The 11174-nt window shown below is 35.1% G+C and overlaps 1 protein-coding gene across 14 annotated transcripts in view; it reads left to right on the forward strand.

Annotated features, from left to right (window-relative positions):
- CFAP20DC (CFAP20 domain containing) overlaps nt 1-11174 on the forward strand; it is a 297986-nt gene that overhangs the window by 174689 nt on the left and 112123 nt on the right. For all 14 annotated transcript variants that reach the window (XM_024124132.3, XM_028479359.2, XM_028479361.2 and 11 more), the window contains one exon: nt 7442-7819. In XM_024124132.3, coding sequence (XP_023979900.1) covers nt 7442-7819 — 378 coding nt within the window. The remainder of the gene's footprint in view (nt 1-7441; nt 7820-11174) is intronic.

Below are 11174 nucleotides of genomic sequence, written 5' to 3' on the forward strand. Positions count from 1 at the left end.
CTAGTGCCATTAGGACTTAATAATAATAGGACACTTAATAGTTGGTGCCATTAGGCAAAGCATTATATATGCCTACAGGGGAATTAGTTACTACTTGTGACACCATTTTATAGATGAACAGAGTAAGGCTCAGAACAGTGACATAGCTTGTTCAAGGTCATATGGCCGAGCAAGATGAACCTGGAATGGAGCTTGGGCACATTTCCTTAACTCTTTTTTTTTTTTTGAATTTTCTTTTATTTATTTTTTTATACAGCAGGTTCTTGTTAGTTATCCATTTTATACATATTAGTGTATACATGTCAATACCAATCTCCCAATTCATCCCACCACCACCACCACCACCCCCACCACCACCACCACCCCCACCACTTTCCCCCCTTGGTGTCCATACGTTTGTTCTCTGCATCTGTGTCTCAATTTCTGCCCTGCAAACCGGTTCATCTGTACCATTTTTCTAGGTTCCACATATATGCATTGTTTTTTAAGGAACCTCCATACTGTTCTCCATAGTGGCTGTATCAATTTACATTCCCACAAGCAGTGCAAGAGGGTTCCCTTTTCTCCACACCCTCTCCAGCATTTGTTGTTTGTAGATTTTCTAATGATGCCTATTCTAACTGGTGTGAGGTAATACCTCATGGTAGTTCTGCTTTGCATTTCTCTAATAATTAGTGATGTTGAGCAGCTTTTCATGTGCTTCTTGGCCATCTGTATATTCTTTGGAGAAACGTCTATTTAGGTCTTCTGCCCATTTTTGCATTGGGTGGTTTGTTTTTTTTGATATTGAGCTGCCTGAGCTGTTTATATATTTTGGAGATTAATCCTTTGTTCCCAGCACCAGTTATTGAAGAGACTGTCTTTTCTCCATTGTATATCCTTGCCTCCTTTGTCATAAATTAGTTGACCATAGGTGCGTGGGTTTATCTCTGGGCTTTCTATCCTGTTCCATTGATCTATATTTCTGTTTTTGTGCCAGTACCATATTGTCTTGATTATTGTGGCTTTGCTGTATAGTCTGAAGTCTGGGAGCCTGATTCCTCTAGCTCCGTTTTATTCCCTCAAGGCTGCTTTGGCTATTCGGGGTCTTTTGTGCCTCCATACAAATTTTAAGATTTTTTGTTCTAGTTCTGTAAAAAATGCCATTGGTAATTTGATAGGGATTGCATTTCATTGCAGTTATTGTATTGTTCATCTCTGTTTGTTCGTTAATTCTTCTAGGTCTTTGTTAAACATTTCTTGCCTCTTCTCAGTCTTTGCCTCCATTCTTTTTCCGAGGTCCTGGATCATCTTGACTATCATTATTCTGAATTCTTTTTCTGGAAGGTTGCCTATCTCCACTTCATTTAGTTGTTTTTCTGGGGTTTTATCTTGTTCCTTCATGTGATAAATAGCCCTCTGCCTTTTCATCTTGTCTATCTTTCTGTGAATGTGGTTTTTGTTCCACAGGCTGCAGGATTGTAGTTCTTGCTTCTGCTCTCTGCCCTCTGGTGGATTCTAGAAATATAGTCATTTTCTCCAAATTCTATCTATGCATCAGGTACTAACGTACATAGTTGCAAAGCTAGGTAATTTTTCTTATGTAACAGTCCAAACTAGAACATTTGAGCCAAAAATTTATCCATATTTGGACATGAATTATGTGGACTGACTATATATAGTGTTCAAATTAGCTAGGAAGCTTCTAGATCTTCCTTCATCTAACTCTGTTAAGGCCTATAAAACAAATTTACAAACAGCAGATTAAAAGGACCATTTTAGTCCTTCCTCTCAGCTTTCCTGGTATTGTTGATTTCAAGGTTTTTTTTAGCACTCAGTAGTTAAACTATTTCATTTCATTGTTTTTTTCCACTCACCCCTACATGCTTGACTAGCAATTCTGAATAACATTCTTACACACATTTACATACACACAATAGAAATGATATTTACTCCACATGAGGCCAGTTATATTTCTGTGTAGCCTTTAAAAAACTTTAAATGTCAATTTGTTTGAAAAAAATGGAAGAATTCTATTTTGAATGTATTGCTTGCATTTTTATTTCTGTATATCATGAATTACAACATAACATACTCTCTAAACCTACCAGGCAAATTTAATATTTATTTTTATGTGAGTAATTATTTTAGGCTGTTCACGTCTACATATCTTTATTGTTATCTTTTGAAGCTTTCTTCTTCCCTGAAAAAGTTGGTTCCTGTAACTTGGCCCTTCATTGTTATAGGCAGGGAGAGAATGTTATAAAACTCTTGTTTCCTTAGAATAATATCATACAACTTAGGCTTAAAGATCATTATTTTCAGAATAGTATATATTTGGTTATAGATAGGAGTTTTCACAAGAAACCTTTGTTTTATCAGTTAAAGAGCATGAAGTCTAACTTATAAGGAAAATATGTTTTTGTCTTGAACAATTAAAGGAGTCTCATCATTTTCCCCAAATATTCACATGATGATGTTTACCCATCCAATACAGTCCCTGTAACTTCTGCTATGATTTGTCTGTGAGGCCTCATTGGCTACAGGTAAAGATGTTTACAAAAGTAATTTGCCCAAGTCCTTGTAATATCAAGCATGCTGCGAATTAGTTACTTGTTAGAAACAGTCACGTCTTCCTTTCATTTTATTTGGTATTATTTTAATAGTTTCCTGTTAAATTCAAGAGGTAGAAGTTAGAAATACTCCTTGGGGATGGTTGTTAGTGAAAACATTTAAGATACATTTGAATGGTCAATCTTGCTATCATCAAAGAAGAAATGATTTTTTCATTCTGTTATGACTAATATCTTTAGCTATATTTGTGCAAATAATTGTGCTCTTTAGTTGACAACCAAAGTATATACCTGTATCGTCTCTGTTGTCCGCTAGTGCTAGTGCTGTTGTTTAGCTAAAAGGTTCTGTCAGTTCACACATTTAATCACTAAAACGTTGGATGAACGTAAAACTCCTGCTAACTGTATCTCAATTACAAATTCAAAACTGCCATCAAAAGTGTGTGTGGAATATTGCAGATGTGTTTTGTTCAGGACTTTTAAGAATGTTATGTAGATTTTTTTCTGGGTGGACTGAATTAAAAATCAACTGAAATATAAATAAACATGATCATCCACTTTTTACAAAGGCTAAAACAAAACAGAGTTCTATCCTGACCCACTCAACATTAAAGTTGTAATACAAAGAGCCTGGGTCCCACCTGCTCCAAGTAGGTGGCCCTCCTGAGTCATTAAAATTATCTTTTAAAAATTATAACTCAGCAAGAGCTATTCGTTTTGCACATCCAAAAATTATTGTCCAAGTGCCCATCTGCATGTCCTTTTAAGAAACTTAGTTCAACAGAGGAAGTTCTGGGTCCTTGGGGAAATCATTCTCCTCTTCAGTGTACATATGCTGTGCTACAGTTAATCAGACAAACTCTATTGATGTTCCTGGCACTGGGCGTGATTGAATATTTAACAAACAAATGTTTCTGAGCCCAGAAGACAAACAGTTCAAGAGATTTGGACTTTTAAAAAATATATATTAAGTTAAATCAAAAACATTTTGTATTTGTTCTTCTGAGAAACAGATGAACAGATGATTGGAATATGAAAACAGCATAACAAATTCTTTACTACTCTGACAAATTATATTCAATTGATCTTCAGGTTTTCAGTAGCTAAATGATAAACCAAAGGGGGAAAAGTGGTTATTTTTCAATCAGATTATAGTAAACTTCTTAGCATGTAACAAATATATATGTTATTTAGTATAAAATTATTACAAAGACATGTCGAGCCCACATGTGTTATGTATGTGAAAGTAATACACGTCATCTATACCTATATAATCTATTTTAGTAAGTCAGAAGCATTACTAAAGAAAGGAGGAAGGTTTTGCCAGTGCACCACTACTAGTAAATACTATACTATTTTTTATTCTCCATTTATTTCCTCTCTAAAATAGAAGCTGACACAACTCAAATCAACCTATTAGTCTTGTATATTGTCTTGCCTTTCCCATTTATCCTAATTCCCCTTTCAAAATCTGGAATAGACCAGAATTAGTGGTTCTGGGGCAGCCAAAATAGGCAAGCCTTTTGTGCTCTGTACAGATTCTCCAGTTATTTGTCTTTTCCATATATTTTAAATAGCATAAAAAGATATTACTGTGGAAATGCAGTACTACGAAGAGAATGAATACCTATTAGGAAACACAGCTCAATCTGACCATTTCTTGACCCATCTCCAAACCAGGGTATATCTTAGGAAAATGTGAGGTGAATGTCCCTGTACATACTCATGAATAGTTCTGTGTATATAATCACTGCTCATGCCAAGCAAAAAGAAATACACCTGAATAAATTTACAGCAGGAAGAAAAGTGCTCTGATCCACTTACAGGTGGGAAAAATACACTTCTTATCAAATGTATTGATTTTTAAAGTTTTTTTAAAATGATCTAGCAAACATCAGGCTGTCCATGCATTCTTCTAAATCCTCATAATAGTACATCTGAAACTTAAATGAAATTTACTGCCTTCTACCTTATGAAATTATTACTTTTGTAGGTATCTATCTCTCTGCTATTAGACTTTATGCCTCTTGAGGGCAGTGTCCTTTTTCTTCTTACCTGTGTACCTTATATAGTCCCTAGAAAATGGCTTACACATAGTAGGAGCTTAATAACTATTTATTGAACTAATGTTTATTGCAAAAGCTCCTAATTTCTACTTATGTCATATACAAAATGGAATCCCAGAGTGATCCAGAGATTCTGGTCCAAAGAGTTATACCTTTTCGCCTTAGCCAGCCTGTTTTTAGGGGCAATCTGTTTTAAATCCACCATACATGTGCTTATTTTTTACTGTGAAAATATGATGGAAATGAATAAGTAGAGGGTATTCTGATCACAGAAATCCCATTGTCAATTGTATATAACAATTATAGGAAATTAAACTGGAATTTTTTTTTAAGTTGGAGAAGATATAGCACTGTCTAGCAACCAGACTGAATTTTTAAAAATCTATCCTAGTTCCACCAGTACCTTCTTAAAACCAAGGCCTGGAAGATGTTTGTTCTGTTTTCTGTTTACCTTTCTTTAGAAAATTGGCGAAACTTTTATTCTCTTTTTGTCTCTGTGAAACAAAAATTGCAAGAGTCACCACTCCATTACCTAGTAATTCAGAACACTAGGCATTTTTCAGGTCTCTTGCACTCTTTCCAGTTTTCTGCCTGAAGGCAGAGTTCTTCAATCATGTGAACATCCTCAGGGTTCCCAGGATGTGGTGAAGGACAAGCTCACTCAGTAAATGTACAGCAAAGAGAGTTATGCAGTGCCTGCAGCTCAGGCCTCGCGGTACTGTCACAAGGGTGGAAATATTCTTACCTCTCTTATTTTTCCACTTGGGACATAAACTAAGGTCCCATGGATTGACACCCAATAACCATCTTTTCTTTCCCCTATCTGGGACTCTGAATAATAAATTTCTCCATCATTTATAAAGAAATATACATATCAGAAGATCAAGCCAGCATAGACAAAGAAAATAAGGCCCAGAATGAATACCAAGAAGAAATGTTTGTAAAAGATCCTTAGACTCTCTGCAATTCTTTCTTTACTACAGATAGGCAAGCTATTTCTTAGGAGAGGTTCTTACACCCAAGTGTACCTTTCTTGAGAAAACAGTTGTCTGATAATCCCAACTGCTTTCCATAAGAAAGGAAAATCATAACATGACTAGGGTTAAGGATTGCAGACTCCATGTAAAAGCTTTCCAGAGTTACTAAGTACAACATGCTCTGCCTTCTACAGAACTCTCAGTCCGTCCAGCCTCCATCATCACCACCACTGAATTAACGCAAGTCACCTCAGCATTTCTAATCATTCCAATTTAATAGTCTCCTAATTGGCCTCCCTTACTACTATATCCACAGACACTTCAGACACATCACAAACAATATCCACACAAACTCATTCCCATACCTTCTATTTTGTGCTGTCATGACATTCTTCTCCTCCATCAAATCACTCAGTGACCCCTTGTTGTCTTTGGGATAAAGTCCCTGCATGGCAGGGATTAACTTTTGGCCTACCATATTCCTCACATCTGCAGCTCATAGAGCAATACATAGCCCGTGAAGAGGAAGAAAGGAACAGAGGCAGAACAATGACAGACACACAGACAGATAGATCCCTTCTAATTAAAAGATGGATAAATTCCTCTCTTGTCTTGTGCCCAACCTAAAGCAGGCTCTCTCACCGTTACACATACTTCACTTCTACTGAAATGGAAATTTCACCTTAGATAGTGATCTGTATCTTGAGGTGTATGATGACCAAACATTCAGAAAGAAGCTGAACAGTTCAATCAGTCATTCAAATATTTTGTTTAAAAATGCCAAATTTGGGGAATAACCAGATGTTTGGTTCTGTATGGCTATAAATGAAAGGATAGTGGAATAGCTTACTGAAACAGAAAGTAAGATAGTACAGTCTCAGACATCAAATAATGTCTTTAAATGTACTCTGCTTTTATTGATTTTTTTCTGTTCTGTTCGTTTATTATATATTTAAACAGATAAGTTAGAAAAATCTCATGACAAGTATAAGCAATTATCACATTAGTTTTTTTCTTTAAATTTATTGTTTTATAGCAGAAAAATATCTACCAACTGAAATAACACTGTGTTTCTCTTTTTCCTTATTTACCATCATGGCCATTGATTTTTTTGTTTGTAATTCCTCCTTTCTCAGATTTTAAAAATTAAAATTTTAGGGATAATTCCAGAACTGTACATTAGTAAAATGTTTCTAGCTTTTATTTTCAGCTTTCCAAATAATTATATTTGGTGAGGTTCATGTCTTGTGGAAAAATACTTTCTATAATTGAAATTTTCACGTAAGAAAAATATTTCTCAAAACATGCTCTGTTATCTATTGCTCTTCAGCAGTAAAACTTTCATACAAAAATATAAGGCAAAAATACTTTGATAGGCCAGCTTGTTTTAAAAGTAGCATTTCCCTACATAAATAAGGTAAATTCTGTGAGTTCCAGTTCTTTCTCCTCTCATGGAGTTACCTTATCAGGAAGCCAAAGTATACAATTCCTAAGTTTTAGGTAACTTCTTATGGATCCTCTTCTTTTTCATACTTTCTTTGGAATGAATATATTTGAGCGACTATTTCCTAAATGTACTCTTGTTACTCAGTGGTAAAAAACATGCTTTACCAAGACCAGAGGCAAACATAGCAGGGCATCTTATCAAATGATTTATGCCTGTTTGCATTGCTGTTTTTAGTTTATTTTTTTTATTGCAGAATAAAATAGTATATATATATATAAGTATATGTATGTGTACTTTGCTTTATTCAGAGGATACATGAACTTGTTAAGAACTTATACTCAGTAACTTATTCACCACAAGTTTCAGCTCAAAATGATTTCACTTTGTTCCTCTGTGTAGGGTAACCACAGTGTCCAGGGTTCAACCGGCCCAACAACTAGTCCTTCAAAGTTAACTCAGTTAACATTAGAGAGCGTGCTGGGCAAGACTGCGAGGTGGACAAGTAAAGGATATCTAAAAAATGCCTACACAGAAGCAGGAGCATCAGAAAACCAAAATTCCTTGGCGAAGCAGATAGATAAAAAAGACTTTGAAACGAGTTTGGTGCCTACACCATGCCTTTCTCCCCCTGGAAGAAGGAGTGACTCCTCTCCAAAAATTCCAGGTCCTGTTATCAAAGCAAAGGACCTACCAGCACATCAAGTGTCATCTTCAATATACAACATCTCCCTACAGGAAATTTCAGGGGAGAAGTTGAAGCCGATTCCTGAAGTATCTGTAAGTGGTTTCATTCTGGTTTACATATGTGGGCAATACATCCTGCTGCGTTCTGTTCTGTACCACTTTGCACACATTTGTACCAGTATCTATTTTTCATCATTTGGGTAATGTATTTTCTTTTTTTTTTTTAACATCTTTATTGGAGTATAATTGCTTTACAATGGTCTGTTAGTTTCTGTTGTATAACAAAGTGAATCAGCTATACATATACATATATCCCCATATCTCCTCCCTCTTGTGTCTCCCTCCATGTGTAAGTCTATGCCACTCTCTCACTTCGTCCCAGTTTACCCTTCCCCCTCCCTGTGTCCTCAAGTCCATTCTCTACATGTGCATCTTTATTCCTGTCCTGCCCATAGGTTCTTCATAGCCTTTTTTTTTCTTTAGATTTCATACATATGTGTTACCATATGGTATATCTTTTTCTCTTTCTGACTTAACTTCACACTGTATGACAGACTCCAGGTCCATCCACCTCACTACAAATAACTCAATTTTGTATCCTTTTATGGCAGAGTAATAGTCCATTGTATATATGTGCTACATCTTCTTTATCCATTCATCTGTCGATGGACACTTAGGTTGCTTCCATGTCCTGGCTATTGTAAATAGAGCTGCAGTGAACATTGTGGTACATGACTCTTTTTGAATTATGGTTTTCTCAGGGTATATGCCCAGTAGTGGGATTGCTGGGTCATATGGTAGTTCTATTTTTAGCTTTTTAAGGACCCTGCATACTGTTCTGCATAGTGCCTGTATCAATTTACATTCCCACCAACAGTACAAGAGTAACACTCAGTAATGTATTTTCTTTCCTGTTTAGATGTGTTTTAGCTCAGTAGCAACAGATGTTAAAGAGTATCTTGCACATCCCAACAATTACAGAATGCCTCATGTTTTTAATGAGAAAGATAATTATCATGATAGTTATTTTTTATTTCCCAGTTACTTCTCATAATTTGAGTTGTCACTGCCTGCAAGTTATAAATGAAGATCTTATTTTTGAGCCAAAGGTTTGCCAGTAAAATTGATAGATTTTCAATAACAATCTACATTAGGAGCCATAAAAACATCGTTATTCTATTCACTTTCTGGTCTCTTTGCAACCGTTCCCCAAATAATAAATGATATGAGTGAAAGTTAACAGTAAAGCAATGTCGTTGAATAAATCCCTAGGCTAGTTTGGTGGCTATATTCATGTCCATCAGATTGATTTTTTTTCCTTCCTGTGTGAGTACTTTTCTTCCTTCAATTCCCCCATAGCTGCCCTTAGAAACTAGAGAACAAATGAGGCTATGCAGAACAAATGACACTTATATTCCTTTTTTTTTTAAGCATTAAAGCTTTTTTTAATTTGTCATGTCCTAAGTATTCTTTGTCTGTTACAGTGTAAAATTTTGGTTCAATTATGTTCTAAGCGTGTTAGAGTGGATTACCTAGTGCAGATAATAGACATATACATCATTACCATCAACTAATATTTCTTTATTTTATTTATTTTTTATTCCTTGGGATTTTGATAGGGATTGCATTGAATCTGTAGATTGCTTTAGGTAATATGGACATTTTAATGTCCGTATGTTAATTCTTCCAATTCATGAGCACGGAATATCTTTCCATTTATTTGTGTCTTCAACTTCTTTCAACAATGTCATAGTTTGCAGGTCTTTCACCTCCTTGTTTAAATTTATTCCTAGGTATTTTATTCTTTTTGTTGTGATTTTCAATGGGATTGTTTTCTGAATTTTTCTTTCTTATAGCTCATCATTAGCATACAGAAATGCAACAGATTTTTTTGTACCCTGCAACTATACCGTATTTGTTTTTTTATTTCTAATGTTTTTTTGGTGGAGTCTTAAGGATTCTCTCTGTATAAAATCATGTCATCTGCAAATAGTGACAGTTTTACTTCTTCCTTTCTAACTGGAATGCCTTTTCTCTCTTTTTATTGCCTAATTGCTCTGGCTAGGACTTCCAATACTGTGTTGAATAAGACTGGTGAGAGTGGGCATCCTTGGGCATCCTTGTCTTTTTCCTGATTTTAGAGGGATAGCTTTCAATTTTTCACCATTGAGTGTGATGTTAGCTGTAAGTTTGTCATATATGGCTTGTATTATGTTAAAGTACGTTCTTTCTATACCTATTTTATTGAGAGTTTTTTTATCAGAAATGGATGTTGAATCTGGTCAAATGCTTTCTCTGCATCTACTGAGATGATCATATGCTTTTCATCCTTTGTTTTATTAATGTGGTATATCCCATTTATTTATTTGTGAATGTTGAGCCATGTTTGCATCCCTGGAATAAGCCTCACTTTATCATGGAATATGATCCTTTTAATGTATTGCTGTATTTGGTTGACTAATATTTTGTTGACGATTTTTGCATCTATGTTCATCAAAGATATTGGTCTGTAATTTTCTTTTTTTGTGTTGAGTTTGCCTGGTTTTGGCATAAGGGTAATGTTGGCCTCGTAAAATGAGTTAGGAATCATTCCTTCCTCTTTAATTTTTTGAAGAGTTTGAAAAGGATAGGGATTAAATCTTCTTTGACTATTTGGTAGAGTTCACCTGTGAAGCCATCTGGTCCTGAACTTCTGTTTTGGGGAGGTTTTTAATTAATGTTTCAGTCTTTTTATTAGTGATGAGTCTATTCAGATTTTCTGTTTCTCCATGATTCAGTCTTGGAATGTTGTATGAATCTAAGAGTTTGTCCATTTCTTAGGTTGTCTAATTTGTCGGCATAGTATGTCTAATTTGTTGTTCATAATATTCTCTTATAATCCTTTGTCTTTCTGTGGTATCTGTTATTTATCCTCTTTCATTTCTGATTTTATTTATCACAGCCTTCTCTTTTTTTCTTAGTGAGTTTAGCTAAAGGTTTGTCAATTTTGTTTATCTTTTCAAAGAACCAGCTCTTAGTTTGAGTGACATTTTCTATTGTCTTTTTTTTTTTGAATTTTTGAATTGTATTTTATTTCTTTTTTTATACAGCAGGTTTTTATTATTCATCAATTTTATACACATCAGTGTATACATCTCAATCCCAATCCCCCAATTCATCACACCACCATCCCCACCCCCACACGGCTTTCCCCCCTTGGTGTCCATACGTTTCTTCTCTACATCTGTGTCTCAGCTTCTGCCCTGCAGACCGGATCATCTGTACCATTTTTCTAGGTTCCACATACATGTGTTAATATACGATATTTGTTTTTCTCTTTCTGACTTACTTCACTCTGTATGACACTCTCTAGATCCATCCATGTCTCAACAAATGACCCAGTTTTGTTCCTTTTTATGGCTGAGTAATATTCCATTGTATATATGTACCACAACTTCTTTATCCATTC

The sequence above is a fragment of the Physeter macrocephalus genome, chromosome 18 (genome assembly GCF_002837175.3).
Source record: "Physeter macrocephalus isolate SW-GA chromosome 18, ASM283717v5, whole genome shotgun sequence".
Taxonomy (NCBI): domain Eukaryota; kingdom Metazoa; phylum Chordata; class Mammalia; order Artiodactyla; family Physeteridae; genus Physeter; species Physeter macrocephalus.